Raw genomic sequence first — 18,885 nt, 5'->3', positions numbered from 1 at the left:
CTTTTCCAAGAGAAACATTTCCTTCCTTCTTAAAGCTTACCAAAAAAGTGAAGTCTTCCACTTCAATGTGAACCTGCTAGGTTCACTAGCAGGCTGTCACACAAGCTGATAGGGCATAAGGGATGTCTAACATGACACCCAGCTGTACTTTGCAAAGGGCTTGACCAGCCCAGAGGTACTGCAGTTCCCTCTTGGATGAGATGGTTTTCCCAATAGGACATCATTTACCTGGAAAATTCCCATGCAGGTCTTGTGCTGTTTCTGCTGCTCCTAAGAGTCTAGGCTGTAGCCACAGATTTTGTTCAGAATGGATACTGAAATACTCATTCTCCATCCTTCAGGTTCTCTTTAAAAGCTCTGCCTCTCAGAAACTGGTGCCAGTGCCATCTTACTCCCTTGAGACACTCTTTTTTTGTGTGTGTTTTGGTTTTTTTTTAACCTGATAAGATATTACAAGGCAGGCAGTGCACCCAACTGAATGTTCTGCTGAAAATTGTATACATTTGTGGTGTTCTGGAGATAATGACTAGCAAACGGAGATGGAAACAGATGGCTGGAAGCATCTGAGCTCTTCACACCTCATAGAAAACCAAAAATTGATGTTCTACTTTTAACAGTACAACTTACAGATCAGGGTGGTTGGTTGTTTTATGTTTTGTTGGTTCTTTTAAGCTTTTAAAATTCACACTTCTCCTCTCTCTTCTCCCATCATTCTTTCCAAGCTGTGGAACAGCATGAGAAAATCAGACAGCTGAAGGAAAAGAGTAAACTCCAAAGAAAGAAAAATGCCTTCTCTTTGCTGTGAAAACAATGTTAGAAAAGAACAAAGGGAAGTCCAGAGAGCCTCAAATAGTTTCAGAAGGGAAAAAATTCGTAGAGACAAAGGGCAGAGACGGATAGTTGTGGCGTTATCTCTAGCATAGCTATCCCATTGTCATACCAGTACTCTACTGATCTGCTAAACATCAAATTCCAGTGCAGTGGCCTAACTCTAACCCTTGGCAGTACACATGGCAGTCAAATCCAGATTCTGATTCCTTTCTATCACCTCTTTGGCTTTAGGTCTTCCAGCTCCAGGAGCATGACCGCATCACCATCCTGCGCAACTTGCTGTGGGTACACTGCAACCAGCTCTCCATGCAGTGTGTGAAGGATGATGAGGTAGGAGCTGCTGCCACAGCACTAGCTCACCTTTCCCTCTGTGCGCTGTCTCCAGCCAACCAGCTCTTGTGCATGTTCAGCAAGCAGGGAGTATCCTCAGTCTAGCTTGTTTCCTCTAAATGTAAGCCAGACAAACGCCAGGATGCAGACAGTCTGTGTCACTTGATGTCTCCTTGCCTCAGTTTGTTGAGGAACATTCCCAGCTCCCAGAATGCTCAGCTGAGTGTATCTGGGCTCACAACTTTCAGAAAGGCATCCAGTCATGGTCTCAAATTTGGAAGACATAAGGAACACACTGGGTTTGACTTTGAATGGTTGTTTCCTGATGTTAATTTCTTTATCTCATTGAAAACCTCTGGACCTCCTTCATCCTCCACTCTTCAAAGGCTGTCCAAAGTACAAATAAACAATTGTGTTTACATGAACTTTTGTGGTGGTGGTGGTGGGGGGACAGGCCAAAGATCATCCAGCTCAGACATGTATCAAGTATAAAGTGCTTCTCAAAGGGAGAATTATTAGAAAAGCATTAACTGTTAATGTGAAATGTTAAACACTGAATTAAACTGTGGGATTCTGTCTTGTAGCTGTACGAAGAGGTTCGAGTAAGCTTGGAGAACTGCGTTGTAGAGTCAGACTTAGACTACTTCATAAAGACTAAAATGACAGGAACACAACCTCCAGGTAATTACCCCCTATTAGCCTTGTCAGATGAGTCCCCCGTTAGGCTGAGGCTGCAATTGTGCAGCACCTGTCCTTCAGAAGTGAAGCTGCTGGAGGAGTTTCTGCTCCAGCTATTCATTCCTGCCTGCTTCCCCCTCGCTGTGCTGCCTTTGCTGCTGTGCAGCACTGTAAGTGGGATCGCTGAATGGTCCAAGTTAAAAATAACCCTCCCAAGATGAAATAAAATAGTAGCTTTGGCTTTGCAATCAGGCTCATTTCACAGTACAGCTGAACTGACATCACTAAGGAGGTGGCAAACTGCCTTCCAGAGATGGCAAACTGCCTTCCATAGACGGCAGCCTCACTTTCCTGCAGTGGTGACAAGTCAGAGCCAACTTATCACATAACTGCACCCTGGTCTCCCCTGGACAGCGATGCTGCCGCTTCATTTGCAGTACGGAGAAGACCAAACTTTGTGTTCTGGTTTGTTCCACCTGCCCAGTGGGGAACGACCTCTTTTGTCCTCTCAGGAAGTTGTCTGTGCAAGAGTAAGACCCTAGCTGGGGGAAATTTTGAATGAAATTGGCTTTGCCTCAGCATGCAGAAGCAATGTAAGGTTGACAGGCTCTATCCATTCAAGCCAACACTGCCTTTTCATTGACTTCAATGAGTAAATCCTCTGGAACAGCAAGAGCTAAGAGCAGTTTTAAAACAAAAAGGTGCTGCTCCAGGGTAGGAGCTCTCCTAACACATCCCCAGCACAGAGGCTATCTTGCGTTTCACACAGCCAAACACAAGCCACACTCTAATACTTCACAAGCAATACAAGATATTTGCAGACCTAGTGAATAATTGCACTTCTGCACAGCTGTTGCAGAAGACAAAGGCTGACAGCCTTAGCAAAAGAAACAGGCCTGTTTCAGCTCTTCAGTAGCCAATACATTTCCATGCTGGAAACAACTCTTCCTCCTCTGTATATTTTTTTAAACCTGTAGCACTCTCTATGCCTTCACCACTATCTTCCATTCAGGGAGAAAATATTACACTGATAAAACCCTCCCATGAGAGGAATTGTACAGGTACAGTGTCCTGTCCCAAGGGATACTGTCTTGTCCAGGAACAGCTTACACCTCTTCTATTTCATCACAGAGCTCAAGCTGGCAGCAAGTACATGCCAGGAACTCCTGCAGCAGAGCTGGATGCTGCCACCTCAGGCCAGCTTTTCACTCAGCCTTTCTGTCATTATACCTGTGATAACAGCAGGAGTTGAGATCTGGGGAATTTTTCACAACTAATGTATTGATATTGGTGCACTGGATGACATTTGGCTGCTATAGTTTATTCTGCTTCACATAGGGGACTTAAATTCACTGATACAGAAGTATTTACTAAGGAAAAAAATACATTTTCACCAGCAGGAGAGAGAACTGCGCCTTGCAACAGTGTGAAACAACTTCTGTATACCAAGAAATCTCTAATTCTTAGCTAGTTCAGTTTAGGTTTTTTCCTTCTGTGTGAGATTTCTCATTCTCCTGTCACCTAGGCAATTTTCTGCAAACAGCTCTTGGCTGTGTCAAGACTTGTTTCTAATAAGGAACAGGTGGGAAAAAAACTTGAGATCTTTATGGAAGGCAAAGAAAGACCTGACTTGCTTTTTTGGTTGTTGTTGTTTTGGGGTTTTTGCCACTTTGTAACAGCCTAGGACCTCCACAGCTCCGACTAATGACTTTGCACAGCAGCACATGCTGAGCTGGTTTCTTATTTGCAAAATGCAGGAGGAAATTCATGTGTGCCTTGGCATCATGTAGCACAAGACCTTCACCTTGACCGAACCTTTTGGTCACTCTCCTTTTCTACCTCATTTTACAGCGCATCCTAGTCTAGAAACCAAGGTAACAACCTACAACAACAACCTGCAGGGAGACCCTTAAATTGGTCAGCAAAATCCCTAAGCACTGCGAGTCTTATCTGCAGGGATTCTTGGCACTCACTGGTTGTGCATGCCTGCTCTACTCATGAGCTTGGCTGACCCACTGTGAGAATGCCAACACAACCTTTAGCCCAAGTCCGATGTCCTCGTCAAGTTGCCAGTATCAGAACTGAGATAAGACAGTATCACAGCCTTCACTCATGTTTGGCTTTACCACACAGAAGGCAGAGAGGGTGTGGCCTGCAGCCTTAGCAACTACACTGGGAGCTATAAGACGAAAACTAAATAAATCCATCTGTAACTGCTCTGTCTGTAAAGCTAGACTGTGAAATGCTCTCAACTTCACCCTTAACGGCACCAGAGAGGAGAGTGAAGGAGCTGTAACATAACTGTGTTTGAGAGAGAGCAAACCCCAAATATCTCTGCGTAAAGAGGAAATCTGCTCTGGGGAGGTGGAGGAGGCTGATCTGAAAGGCAGGGAGACACACAAGCACAAACCAGGAAATTGCTCATTACTGCTGCTGGCAATAACGCTCAGAAATCTCTCCAGCTCTGACAAAAAATCCTGACTCAATACATTAAGGAAAAAAACAAACACAACATACAGTAGCCAATGCTATCATGGACATGGTCCCAGGCTCCTGATGATCAAACTCTGCTCCCTTAAACCTTGAGTACTAAGGCAACAGAGGAAACAGTCATGAAAGAAACTGTCCTCTTAATTAGTCACGCCTATTAGAATGGTTCTTCAGGACCTTGACTGTCCCAGTGTCATGCCCTTCTACCAAGGACGTATCTGCTTACAGCCACTTCAGTGGCTTTTGCAAGTCCCTACGTCCTCCTGAGCTGCCCCAGCCACATTACAGGTGAGTGCAGATAGGCACTGTGTTGCAGTTTGCTCCAGCAGCCCTGATGGTTGCAACTGTTGGTTGCATTCTGGTGGGCAGAAACAAAGTTTTGCCTGTTTGAGTACCTCTTTTTTTGTTGTCCTGTTGCAGATGCAATAGGATATGAGAACTACTACAGTAGAGAACCAAACAGAAACAACAGCAGCCCAACCCAGTCTTGTGGGATGATGAAGAGGTGAGTGACAAACTTCAGTTCCCAGAATAGGTTTTTCTCCTTGTGAAGAACAGTTTGTGGTGACAAGAAACAAGACCTGGAAAGTAATTATTTCCTTCGTTGTAGCAAAAGGCAGTACCTATCAGTGAATAGAGCTTGTCAGAAAATGTAAATCTAGTCAAATGAGAGTCAGAGTAATTTTGCCATGACCTACTGGGAAGAGAGACAGGGGATGAGTTCATAAAACAATTAGTTGGCCAGCAGTGGAGAGCAGTCACTTATTTCCGCTTTCCTTGTGAGTCATGGCACATAGCAACAAACTCACTTTGTTCAAGGGAGGGCAAAGGTGAACCTTGCTGGGAGCAGAGGCTGTGCAGAGCTGTTTTTCTCAGCAGTACCTCCTGGCTGGCTGCACTGCCCAGCTGAGCAGGACAAAGCTGCTCTCTTATCTAAGTCGAAGGAGAAAACACTTAGCAGAATAACTGTGATGATGAGGGTGGCGTTTTTTTCTTGTCTTGACCCATTTATGCAGTTATATCAGCAGAAAAGCAGTGCAGACCTATTGGTTTAAATACCGGGTACTGAAACGGCTAAGGCACAGTTGGAACAGCATCATATTTAAAGGACAAGGGCTTTGTGTTTTGACAAGCCTTACTGCACGGCAAGGACAAGGAGCAGGCTGGAATCTCCAATTTAAAATGTGGCCCAGGGTTGTTAGTGAGCTGATAAGGTTTATAGACAATGCTTTACTTTTTCCAGCAGTAAACCAGATCTTCTCTAATAATAAATTCTAATGCTACATCCTATACAATTACAGACAACAATTGTACTGCCATTTAGAACACAACTGTGCTCTGCAGGGGCAAGTAGCCTAGAGAGGCTCAGGCAGAGTTTGTCAGAAACTGTTGAGTTTGGATATCCATTTTCCAGAAACAAAGTGTTCAGCAGCTGAAAAAGCCAGACCCTTTAAATATGCCTTAAGCATGTAAAGCTATTTCTATCTCGACTTGAGAATCCCAACTCATTTTCTCACTTCACTTTGTCTCCAGCAGTCAGCTGTGATATAGAAAATAACTAGGGAGAGATTAAAAAAAGGGAAATTAAAAAAGTTTCTCTTAAGCTCACAGTTTTCAGAAGGGCTCATTATGCAAGCTCTGTGCTTTAAACTGTATTGAAGTTTTCCTCAGAGATGGTAATCTCTTACCAACAACTGATAATTCTCATCACATTAATGCTGTGAAATGGCTGGAGTTTTGTGCCATGAGCCTTTAGATCAACAACTGATACCATCTGATACATTTGAAGGCACAATTTTGAGATGGCTGGGGGTTCACTATTCTGATGCATTTAAAACTCCCTCTATTTTTAACTGAAGATAAATATACCTACAGCAGAAATGAAAATAGATGGCTGCAGGAAGAGGTGACATCTAGCCAGTGCTGCAGCAGATGGAGAGAAGGTTGAGTCAAACAGCTGAGATGCAGGAATGTTCATACCCCAGACCTGCTCACTCATTTTGTTATTGACTTCTTTTGGTTCTGCAGATTCTCTGAACTACTGCATGGAAGCAGCAAAAACAACACGGAAAGTGCCTCATCTTCCACCCCTTCTCTTGGTATGCCTCTTCAGAAATAAGTTTACCAGATGTGTTTAGTTTTGATCACATTGCTAAATTAAGCTATGACACAGAACAGAAATGATACAGCAGATATTCACATGCTGGTGGTCAAGAGTGAGGGCAGTCTGGAAATTAATTGAACTTGGGTGCATATTAAGCAAACTGTCCAGTTTTACGTGCCAAGTAAATCATCTAACCTTCCAAACCTCTAGGCAAGATGGAACTGTGCATTCAAAACAACACAAACACTCCTGAGGTAGAACATACAACTTTGAAACAGCCCAAGAGAACCCCTCAAGGCTTGAACAAACGAGGTTCATGCCTTATGAACACAAATACCCATTTCATTTCACAGTTACTGTCTTACTGGAATCCCTGGAACTGGCCATTCATCAGCTGACATTTAAACCAGTATTTTGACTACGCAGAAAACAAAAGCTTATGCCACTTTTATTGGTTTGATTTAAACCAAACATTTTAACTGTGATTCTTGCCTGAAGACCATAGAAAGCTGTTTTAAAACAGCTCCAAAGCATAGCCAAATTAATTTTCTTTCTCAGGTCTGTCTGCTCGGGCACCCAGAATGGAAGCCCCAACTGTCATGTTTGCTTTTGGTGCTCAGCCAGGAAAGACTCTCCAGGGCTGTCCATCACCAGCCAGACCCACCAGGCACCAGCCTGGGCACATGGAGAGCAATATGGTGTTGAGGGTAGTCACTCCTTCTGAATGTCCTTAGGCTGGGGACAGGAGGGGAGAGCGCTCCCTGGACAAGACCCCCAGGCATGGCAAACACTCTGTGTCCAGCTTTTTCTACTGCTCCCACACTTGTCTTTCAAAGCATGAAAAGCCAAGTTGCTCACGGTGCTCCTTAGAGCAGGACAATTCAACCAAGGACTGAGTGAGGGAAGGCCCAGGAACTTTGGCCACAACCTATGCTGGCAGAGCACTGTCATCCCACCAGCCATATGCAGGAAACCTCTTCAACTCAGGAGCAGGGGAAACTCCCAGGTAGATGGTGGGAAGGAGTCAAAGCCTTCCCTACTTATGACAAGCTGTACCAAAGCAACATTTGTTAACTGGGTTACGTCAGTGGCAAACAGCTGTCTGGGAACTGGGGGAACCACCAGCAAGGGGCCAGGGACCCAGCAAGACAGTATTTCCCCTTTTTCTCAAGGGAATTCAGGAAAGCCCCGTGCATGTCACTGACCTGCTAATGTTTTATGCAAGTGGGAGCAGCCAGTTTAAACAACTTCAATCACATCCCTCTTTGGGCCGTTTGGATGGCGCTCTGGCGGCTGCGCATTTTTCCCAACCTGGATGAAGCGAACGCTGGTTACTGACCTCCCACCAAGTTCAATGGCTCTATTGTCATCTCCTCAGGGAGGGACAGCCTCTGAGCAAGACTTTACCTACAGTTCACAGCAGCTTTTCTATACATGCACATCTCCAGACAGAGAGAGAACAGAAACCCTTGTATTTGTGAACTCTTGCATATGATCCCATGCATTTATAAGCAACTGAGCTCTTTGTTTCTGTGGTGTTTTTTCTCTTACCCCCTAGCAGAGAAAACAGATCAAGTCTATGCATCCATTTTTGTACATGAACAAGCTGCAATCACATCCTCGCAGGACTACAGAGTACTTTATGACTACATGGCCCAGGTAATGGAAGTCTTCAAAAGAAGCATTTTATAACCTCAGATTTAAAAGAGATGATATTGATCCAAACATCTCGACAATGTTAATTCTGTGAAGTAGGTGTTGTCTTCACTTTCCAGCTAGGGATGCTTGGAGAATTATTGGTCAAGACCACACGCAGAAGCCTGGAAGCTCAAATGCTGTTTCTTGGTGCACATCACTACACCACGCTGCATCAAAATGAGATTGTTTTGCACATAATTATACATTGCTCTAATGCTAAATTAGTGCTGAGCTGTTACAAACTCCTTCTGGAGATACAGGACACCACAACCACATGGAAGGCTTTATTTCTTAGGGGATGATGGCTAAGGATGCAGCACTGGGCATTCTGACCTTCCATCTCTTGTGAAATGTTTTTCTAGGGAAAATAGACACAGATTCCTCATGTGACAGATGAATATGTGACAGGTGCCTAGCCCCAGACAACTCTCTTCATTTGATAACTTCATTGCTGCTTACAACTACCTGAAGGGAGGCTGTAGCCAGGTGGGGTTGATCTCTTCTCCCAGGCACCCAGCAATAGAACAAGGGGACACAGTCTCAAGTTGTGCCAGGGGAGGTCTAGGCTGGGTGTTAGGAGGAAGTTTTTTACAGAGAAAGTGACTGGCATTGGAATGGGCTGCCCAGGGAGGTGGTGGAGTCACTGTCCCTGGAAGTGTTCAAGAAAAGACTGGATGAGGCACTCAGTGTCATGGTCAGTTGACTGGATACAACTGTGTGATAGGTTGTACTGGATGATCTTGGAGGTCTCCTCCAACCAATTCTATGATCATCTGGAGAGTTCTGATCCAGTTTATCACATTGGCTGTCCATGTTGGTGGGGAATGAATTCCATTAAATGATACTTTCCCTGTACTTCCATGATGCAAGCAGCAGAATTAGAGTGGACACGGTCCATGTACTAGAAGACTGTTAAAAAGTGCAACCTGCATCCTTAACTGCTGATACTGAACTCTGACTTCAGACCTATCTGGGCATAGTACCACTAGAAAATGTTAACAGACGGACAGATTATGAGTATTTTCTTACTCAGGTGGACTCCAGACTCTGGGACTCTTGCTAAAGCATCAGCCTTGCCTAGTGGGAGTTTCGCAGATATATTACATGTCAATTTAAAGGTTCATTTTAATAGTGTCAGATCAGCAGAAGGAGCAGCAGCCAGGAGGTCTTACGCTAAAGTGCAAAGACACCCTCACACCACAGCCAGCGGCAGCTAACATTGAGGAAAGGCTGGCAGGTGACAGGAGCCAGCCAGGTAAATGTTGAAAACCAAGAAAGGGATGGAAAACAATAGTTTGTTAGCTACAGCAGTATCCTGGCATTTTTTGCTATATATTCTTTGTTTTGCTTTCTTTTAAAGACTCTTTTGTTCATTGCCTGTAATTTCATCCAAGCAGAACTGGAAGGACCTTGCTGTTAATGGCACTTTTCCTAGGGAGAGTGCTGGATCTCTGTCAGATCCTTACTCCAGGAGTTGCCTTAAAACTATGATATGCATGGATTTTCCCTGCTGAGAAAAGAGCTTGTTACTATTTTTAGTATATTGTACATTGAGACCTCTCACTTTGAGTCTGTTCTTACCTACTCAGGTGCATTAAATTTAGATTTAGCTGATGCATCAAATATTTGGAAGCCTCTCTTACCCTGTTTTCTATTTTACTACACTGCAGGTAGCAAAGTGGTTTCCTACAGAAAACAGGCCAGCACCAGTGAAGGGACTGATAGCTACCTGAGAACTCAGCAAAAGCTTACTTGCAGCTGCACCATTTGTCAGGGAGATAAAAGTTACCCAGCTCAGCAAGAGTCGCTGTACCTCCACTGGTCACAACTGTTACCAACTGAAAGAACAGAGACCTACTTACTGACTGGATTAGCAGAGACACTGTTACCATCACCCCTGGGAATTAAGCTGTGCACTGTTTTATTTAGCAGCACCTGCATACTGTGGAGGGGCCATGGTTAGCTGCTTTAGGTCAGTCATATTTAACCCTTTCCAGCCTTCCCCAGTGATACAAGAGTGAAGTTGCTCGGGAAGAGACAGCATGGAGACTGAGAAATGCAAAGGTCCAAAGAAAACGGTCAGCTCAGTAAGGGCTGACTCTCAGGCTCATTCCCAATCAGAAGGACACTGGCAGACTGTTGATGAGGGCAGGGTTAAGAAAATCCCATCAGATACATACTGGGACATCCTGTGCTCTCATGCTAACCACATTTCCTTTCCCGGTCTTCTTTCAGAACACAGATGAACTGGACATCAGCGAAGGAGACATTGTAGTTGTCATTGAAGAAAATGAGGACGGCTGGTGGACAGCAGAAAGGAATGGGGAGCGAGGCTTTGTGCCAGGGTCTTATCTGGAAAAGCTTTGACGAAAAGAACCCCCAGTCCTTGAACTTCAGAAATATATGGAAAACAAACAGCACACCAGGTCTGCTTCAGGCAACCCTAATACTGTCTTCTACAATTACCTGTTGGGAACAAACCAACCATGCTTTCTGCTTCCTCCCTCCTGCCCCAGATCAGCATCTCCTGGTCTGCACTGTCTGCACAACTCTTGTCACCTCAGAGACATTAGGACTTGTGTTTCTTATCCAGAGTTCTTCCTACCCTCATCAGACTGTGCTGCCACCAGCATTGTAAAACTTGGGAGAAGAAAACCCTGCCCAGAACTTAAGTGTGCTAAAGGAAGAAGATCAAGGAGGTAAATGTTTTCTCCAGAATGGAGGATTACCTCTAGCCAGCCTGTGACCCAGGAAGAAGCTCTCTTATGTTCATGTTAATAGTTCTCTCTCAAGTTCCCCTTATAGCATGCAGTTAAGCAAGGAAAAGGGTAGGGGACTTTCCATTGCTCTTTATCAGAGTCACTGATGAAAATACAAAGAACGAGACACATTAGAAGTAAGAAAACAGAAGGCACACCTCCTGATAAAATTAAATCCATGCTACCCAAGGCTCTGCCTTGTGCTGGATTCTGGGGCAGCACAATGGGCCCAAGGCTTGCCTATGTCTTGGTTGGATCGTTTCTCTTACACCTCCCTAGGACTTCTTGTGCTTAAAACAACAACAAAACCAACAAACAAATAAAGCCTCTCCTCTAAGCACCACAGAGAAGTGCCAATTATCTCCTCATGCAGTTTGCACACCCATGTCATCAGTGCAGTCTCCTCTCAGCTCCTCTGTCCACTTCCCTAGTTCTTGCTCTTCTGCCCACAGGGTTCTCTGTCTCTAACTGCTACCTACAGCTTCTGCACCTCTGGCACTGCTGCCATAGAGATATCCTGGTTCCTTTCCAGACACTTCTAATGTGCTTGTTCTTTAGCAAACCCTGCTCAGAGAAACCACACTGTGAAGGTTCACTCTATTTCATAGATTTCAGCTCTATTCAGTCTTTCACTATTAGCATTTAAGAACATTTCCAGCTGCCACTGTGCTTATCAAGAGATCGATAGATACTTTCTGCCATTCCTCCCTTTTCAGTATTTGTGATGGTTAAAAAAAAAAAAAAGGGGGGGGGGTTGTGATTTAATCTGAACCAGAGACAGCTGTTTCTGGGGGCAGAATGACCTTGTTTGCCAAGGTTTCAGGTCTTAAAACTACACCAAGTCAATGAAAATGAATCAAAATTGCTACCCAAAAGGCACAAAGCAGAGAGGAACTCTCAGCTAAGACACAGCAAGGAAGACAAGGAGAAATTTAGAGAGAAGACGAAGCTGTAATGGTCAATGCAATTATTTCTTAAATGAAACAGGATTAAGGGCAGAGGCACTTGCAGTATCTTAGTCTAATTTCTTGCTTCAGGAATGTAATACAAGTTGCTGCAGGCCCTTTTTCTTTAGCTCACTGCTGTCACTTGTTGTACAGGCACACTTGTCCTTCCCACACTTCCCCAGGGTATTACGCAACACATTTGCATGAGTGCTGAAGGGCTCTTAGCACAGGCTGAGAGCCCTGCAGAAACTTGAATGGCATTTAAGGCACTAAGTTATTCAGGCTGAAGATGTTGACAACAGGTTTCTGTGACCACATCTGAGCTGAACAGTGATAGAAAGCTGGTCCACAATAGCCTTCGGCTAGGCCACTGCACTGTGAATGGCAGCTGTTAAAGCCAACCAGACTGCTCCTTATGGACAGCATCAGAAGAAACCTAAATCACAAGAGATTTAATGTAGTTGCTTCTTGAACCATCTCCCATTAAAAAAAAGAACTGTAATAAACCCATAAGTACTTAAATGTATGTAGATATTTTGCAGATTATGTTAATTAAAAAAAGCAACCCATTGAGATGTCTCTTCTCTAATTCTGTGTGTCACAGACTGTGCTATAGCTCCTCACTACTCTGGGGATACAGATAGTCACACACAAGACACTGCAGTACTCAATCCTGTTCACTCTGAAATCCTGCTTTTGCTTACATGTACCACATGGCCTACATCACTGCTGCTTCTATCCCATCAGCTCAGGACGCTGGTTTTCTTTCTATCTGTCTCTTCTTCTGTCAAGCAAATATTGTTCTAAGCACAAGAGGCTATAGATGTTTCAAAACCTGTTGGTTCCTACAAGTGAACTCCAGACTATTCTGGAAATAAAAATATAGCACTAATGTTTTCTCCTGACTCCATTCCTCTGCTTTATATTGAAGAATTTGGCTGATAAGTAGTTATCAAGCCATATAATGACAGTTTGCCTGTGTGACAGCACTTGTCAGAAATAGAAAAGAGAGAGCAAAAAAATATCCCTATCTTCTGAGGACACCCACATGTTAGATGTCATCCACCCCCCACCAGCAGGAAAAACTGCAAGGTCAGGGTAGGTTACTACCTTAATAAAATTGCCTTAATAACAATCTTTCCTTTCCAGTTTGGTAACAATTGGGCAACATAACTGATGTGTTCACATAGCTGTTTAATTTGCAGGTAAGATGGGGAACTGGAATGGACCCTTTCCAGTTGGAATTCGATTTGGACAAACTTCTGATATGACTCCAGTCTTTCATTTTCACTATTTTTTCCCCCCAAGAATATGCCAAGCAACAAGCAGGGAAAAAAACAACAGCAGCAAACAAAGTCAGATGTTTGTCAAGTTAACTCCTATTTCGTAGCACACAACAAGCAGACTACCTCTTTATTGACAATGTCAGTGCTCTGGCTTTGGGTAGGTTCACACACAAGCAGCTGTTTCCAGAGAACAAGGAACATGCTTTTGCCAGCTGCTCTGCAAGAGGGGAACCTAATTATCTACTTATGGGCTATGGCCAGTATGTATATACAGAGAAGCCAACTGAAAAGAAGTTAGAGTAATGTAACGTTACCAAGCTCTTTGAGAGTAGTTTCCCTCACAAACCACAACAGAATGGAAAGGGACTGAGGTTTGACACCTGCTGCTTTCCTAATTGGCTTGAGATTTGAAGAACATGGTCATGAGACACTATGGAAAAAGTGTAGTGCTAATCTGTTCTATTATTCCTTTAAGAGCAATGAGAATTCAAAGGCTGGAATTAGGCAACTCAGCCCAATGGTACTCTTAAACCAGACTCAGCACATTATTCTCTTTTAACGTTATTATTAATTAAGGAGAAGAGAAGGAAACCCTGTTTAAAAATGACATCTAATCAACAATCACCACATGTGATTAGGAAATGTCTGTAAGTGCAATGTGAGGCCTCTCTCTGCACAGTACAGATTTCAGCTGCTGCATATGGCATTAAGAGCCCACAAGCCAGTAGTAAAACTTGGTTAAACAAAGTAGTGTCAGACTTAGAAAGAGAGATCCAGGCAACCCAGCTGTAGGATGGCCAACCACAGAGAAAGGACCTCCTGCCAAGCTCACAAGTCCATTGCTGCAGACAGCTTGCAGAACTTTTTACAACTAGTCAGCAAAAAAGTAACCACTAAACACTGAGCAACAGCAGGAGCACAGCAGCTGCTCGAGGTTTGAAGCGGTTGCTACCTCCGTGATGAAAGTGGCTTCATCTCTGCATTACAAATAACCCTTGCATACTTCAGCTAAAGTGCTGACACATCACACACAGAAGATATAATCAGTAATAATTCCTACCTTGGATTGCTTCTTGCCTTGCTTCTTCAAGAGATGCATTCAAAGACTGAGTCTCTTTTCCAAGAGTAATATTCAGAGCAGAGAGTCCCAACTGCAGGTTGGGCCTCACTGATTACCAAGTAAAGTGGAAACACATGGATGCCAACAAGTGATTCATTACAAGCCAGGCATCAGGTGTTGTCTAACAGGAGCCTGTTTGGGCATTAAGAAACATGGAGCTCAAGCACCAGTGGGTAACTAACACACTTTCTTCTCTCTGGTACTAGCTGCTAGGTGGCTGAGCTGTGCAGGCCCAGAGAACTGAGGAGGAGACTCTACAACAGTACTACACAAACACAATTTACTGCACTGAAAGATAGCTGCTAACCTTTCAGTGGGGGCTGGCAACAACTCTGCATGGTACAGGGCAAACTCTAAAGGCCTGCAAAGCCACCTCTGCTGCTCAGTATCATCTCTTTTCCCTTGTGCCTTTTTGTTCTCCGGCTTGCAGAGTCGGGGCATTGAAAGCAAGGGCAGTTACCAGCCACAGAGCTAGGAAGCAAGCAGAGCAAGAAGGTGCTCTTACCTTGGCTTCCACCTCAAGATCCACATCTCCTTGCTACCACTGGGTTATGGAAACAACCAAGTGGTCAAGCCTCTGAAGTACAGCAGAGTTACCTTTACAAAACCAAAACTAGCACTTGGGTCAATTACTACCATTCATCAGCTCCCTAATGACAGCACCCATCCCAGGAGAGCTTACAGTGCAGCTGTGATATGTTGGGCATGCTCACTGTAGCTGAGGCTAAAGCAGGGAGAATAGCTGAAAGTTTGCTCCCTGGGAAAAGAGAAAGTTGTAATGCTAGAGGTCTGCAGGGGTGCATGGAATAGTTTTGTAGGGGACTTGTGTGGAGTGACTAAATTTTGGAAGAACAGGAGTTAGTGTACTGCCTGTAACCAGGTTATTAACAAAATGGCAATTTCCCATCGACTGAGAAAAAGCATAGAGGCAAGTAGCTTTTAGTGAAACAGCTGGCCATTATCTGTTCTTTGTCAGCTGAAGTTTTGGGTGAGGTAAGCTCAGTCTTCTCCAGAGCTGTGTGCTCCTGGATCACACACAGGGCCAATATGATCTGTTGCAAGAACTGCCAGATAATTGTATTTCCATCAAGTTAGCCAGTACACATGGTACAGTACCCATCCTGTCCTTCCACCAGCTGCTAAAGGACAGCTGACACCTGATCTGGCACAAAGCTGCTTGCTGCAATTCGAAGAGCACATTTCCAGCCACCACTGCTGTGTAGCTGTGGCATTTCTGTCTGACAGGCAGGCCCCATAGGACTGTGGTGCTGCATTCTGGCCAAAAGCACAGACTGAATCTTACTTTCAGATACAAAACTCTGAGACTTCCCACCAAAATGATAAGGAATCAGAACTGATCTCTCTGAAATTTCTAAGAGAAAAAAAAAAAAAAAAATCCTCCTAAACCATCATGGGCTTAAAAGGTAGCTAGCAGTCTACAGCTAGGGGTTTCCACCCAGAGAGGACACAAAATACAATTGAGGAAGGGCAGAGAGGGAACAGGTATGGTAAGAAGTTCTTTGAAATTAGAGCAAATGTCACTTACCAGACCTAAAAGAGCTACCATTGTACTGAGTGCTGCATCAACTCATAGGATCCCAGCTTTGCTGCCCTTACCACAGCTCCACAAACCCACCAAAACAACCAAGACACACGAAGTAACCAGTGTGTAAACTGTTGTAAAATACTGAATGAACTGTAACTGCATCACAGCTGCTTTGGCTCACAGCCTCCTAGCCTCTGAAATGCTGGCGTTCGTGCAGCTCCTCCCCCAGGGTAACTGGGCACACAGTACAGCTGAAAGAAATTCCTGCCTACACTCGAATGAAATTCCCTGAGGATGGGATCGCACACTTAGGTTTGTTCAAGGAGCCCAGACAAAACTCTTGAATAAAGTGAGTTGGTGAAGCAAAATCGTACCTCGGTTTCCGCCTTCATGGCAGGGCAGGTCGTAAAGCACTTGACACCGTGAGCTGGAAATCCTCCCGGCACTGAATATTTCTGTGATTGTTCAGTTCCAGACTCAGCCTAAACAAGCTTGGCACTGGGTGGCGGTCGGATCAATATTTACAATGGCAAACCTTGTACAAAAGGACAAATGAGCGTTCACAGGGCTGCAGCTTGTATTGCAGCAGGGGAGTGGATGCTCTTGGGAAGGGGGTTGCAGAAACAAGGTAACACACTCTAGGCAGGGAGTGCGTGTGCGAGTTTGGTACATTTCACTTTATAAGGGATCAAATGTTCAACGGCTGCATCTAAGGAAGAATTGTTCTAAAATTTTAAGCCAAAAACAGTGCACGGAAGGATTTCTTGGGAAACTGGTGAACTTTAACCTTCCCAGGATAGGAGTGTTAACCTAAGTGTGAATGGGATAGCTTTCAAGGCATTAACAGATGTGAGAAACGCTTTGTCTTTAGAGAAGGGCTGCACAGCCCTCCTAGTGTCTGAAGCCCTAGTGAAGAAGAGAGGCATAAGTGACACTGACTTTGTTTCGCTGAGTGGCAGCTAAAGGTTTTACTACGGTCACTGCTCAATTCAGCAGCCATGGGGGGATTCAAAACCGAAGAGAAACCCTTATACTAGGAATAGAAGGAATCTAGAAAAACGCATGGTCTATGCTCTGCAGAGTCCTGTGCCAGCTTTAAGTCAAACCACTTACCATCACAGGTCCGAAATTTAACTTACATTTACTCAGGTTGTGCACAGTATATAGTCTTCTCAGTGTACCATGTCCTGGTGCTGACATCTTTGTTTCCCAGCCCAGTGTACTAACACTCACTGCCAGCCTAAAATGATGGCTTTAAGCTTCTAATATGATGTATCCAAGGCACAGAAGCATTTTGCAGAGCGTGAGACTATTAACAACTAGCATGCTTCCCATGAACAGGGCATTCCCAGAAGTGCCGGAGTAGGTACCAGGAAATAAAAGCCTTGCCTACCGCCCATCAGGTGTTTGTAGAGGCCTGGCACACGACTTCACACTGCAATCTTTGCCAAAGATGATTTCTCCTTCTCTCCCTCTTTAAGAGCATATGAGCACTTCTCATATTTACTCGATTTGCTAGCACCTTCCTTCAGGGGCAAACATGATTTCATTTCCTATTTCACTGCTTTCTTCACCTAGGTGGAAGAAAAAAATCAGGACTCTGTTTAAATAGCCGCTTTCTAGACTGATTTCTACTGTAGTCAACAAACGATCACTTTCGCATGAAAGGCAGCCTAAATGCTCCTAAGTCCTCCAAATGTCAATGGTTCACTTAAGCATTTTATTTGCATGAAGAAAACCAATTCCCATTCTTTATTCACAGCCTGATGCTGTGAAACTGACACCACAGTTAACCTGGAAAAACTGGAAGTCATTTTTTGCAATGAGGCAAGAGTCACATGTGATGAAAGGGGCTGCTGCCTGAAGCATCACCAGGAAATGTTCTGCGGTGCTCTACGGCTGTGGCTCCACAGTGCTGTGGTTCACCAGTTAGCCACCACAGAGCACAAAAAAGTTTAAACTTTGCAGAAGTGCTTCTTCGCTTGCTCCAGCAGGATCACCAAGTGAGGCTCAGCATAAGCTCGTGTTACAAGGAGGCAGCTGCAAGAAAATCTAAGATCCACTGCATTTAGTGACTTATACTGCATTTCAGTGAGATTTATCTCAGGCCTAATCTTAAGTCAGTTACAAGATCTGCTAACTCTGTATGGTGGAGGCTATCGCTGCCACTATCATCACATGTACTTATCTCAATTCTACAAGCATCGAGAAAACCTCACAAGCTGTCCTTGCTCTCAAGACCTTTTTTTTTTTTTTGCTAACTTCATGACACTGAGCCTGTTGGATCATCTTCCTCAGCTGTTTAATAAGACAAACACACATGATCATGCCTAATGTCTTACTAGACTAAGAGCTGAATGAGATTCTAGAATTCTCATGACCCTCCTATCAGCTTGGTTAAAGGCAGCAAAGCACAGGACTTGCACGGTAATGTACTACAGTTGCTCTACTAGCAGCAAGAAATAAAGCTCAATTAAAACACACCCTTAAGGCAGCTCTAATCTCATGTGTTAAAAAAGTCTGGATGAGCTCAGGCTCACTGCTGCAGGCAAGCCACATGCTTGTATGCTTCATACAGCATACACATGTTCAATCATTACCTGACCTGTGCAACCTGAATAGAGATCTTGCTGTCTCTTCAGAAGACATCAGACACAGAGGGCCTGATGGAACAGCCACTTCAGCTGTGCTCACAAGGGTGAAGCAAACATACTGCTAGCTCTTTAAAGCTGCCAAGTGAAGTACCCTCAAGCAACACAAAACAGATCCAGCCACTCCCTTAAATTAAAACACTAACCTTTCTCCCTCCCCAAATTACTAGTAGGGTGGCTAGTATAAGCAGCTTGACTGACTGAAGCAGCAGTAGAAGGCGTAACTGCTGAACAGAAGTGGATAGACATCAGATAGCATTATCAGCATTGGACAGCATGGCGGAACGTGAAAGTGCAATCGGTGTCCTACAGTGTAATCAGTCCTACAGACCTTCTATCGAGCCTAGCAACAGGGTACCAAAAATTATTTATTGGTTCTGTATTTCCTACGCTGCTTACTGTAATAAAGCTGACTTTTGGCAGAGTCTGCATTGCAGAAAGCAAG

The 18,885-nt window shown here is 44.2% G+C and overlaps 2 protein-coding genes across 2 annotated transcripts in view; one reads left to right on the top strand and one right to left on the bottom strand.

Moving 5' to 3' along the window:
• PSTPIP1 (proline-serine-threonine phosphatase interacting protein 1) overlaps nt 1-10,498 on the top strand; it is a 54,550-nt gene extending 44,052 nt beyond the window's left edge. The window contains exons 10-15 of the mRNA XM_064157321.1: nt 1,063-1,161; nt 1,746-1,842; nt 4,750-4,834; nt 6,358-6,428; nt 7,995-8,092; nt 10,367-10,498. Coding sequence (XP_064013391.1) covers nt 1,063-1,161; nt 1,746-1,842; nt 4,750-4,834; nt 6,358-6,428; nt 7,995-8,092; nt 10,367-10,498 — 582 coding nt within the window. The remainder of the gene's footprint in view (nt 1-1,062; nt 1,162-1,745; nt 1,843-4,749; nt 4,835-6,357; nt 6,429-7,994; nt 8,093-10,366) is intronic.
• The window catches only part of SCAPER (S-phase cyclin A associated protein in the ER), a 243,491-nt gene extending 228,663 nt beyond the window's left edge, over nt 1-14,828 (bottom strand). The window contains exons 1-2 of the mRNA XM_064157319.1: nt 14,749-14,828; nt 14,184-14,375 (exon numbers count right to left, since the gene is read on the bottom strand). The gene's annotated coding sequence lies outside the window, so the exon portion shown is untranslated. The remainder of the gene's footprint in view (nt 1-14,183; nt 14,376-14,748) is intronic.
• Nucleotides 14,829-18,885: the final 4,057 nt, after the last annotated feature.

Source organism: Pogoniulus pusillus, chromosome 17, assembly GCF_015220805.1.
Source record: "Pogoniulus pusillus isolate bPogPus1 chromosome 17, bPogPus1.pri, whole genome shotgun sequence".
NCBI lineage: Eukaryota > Metazoa > Chordata > Aves > Piciformes > Lybiidae > Pogoniulus > Pogoniulus pusillus.
This window is presented reverse-complemented; position numbering and strand designations above follow the sequence as displayed.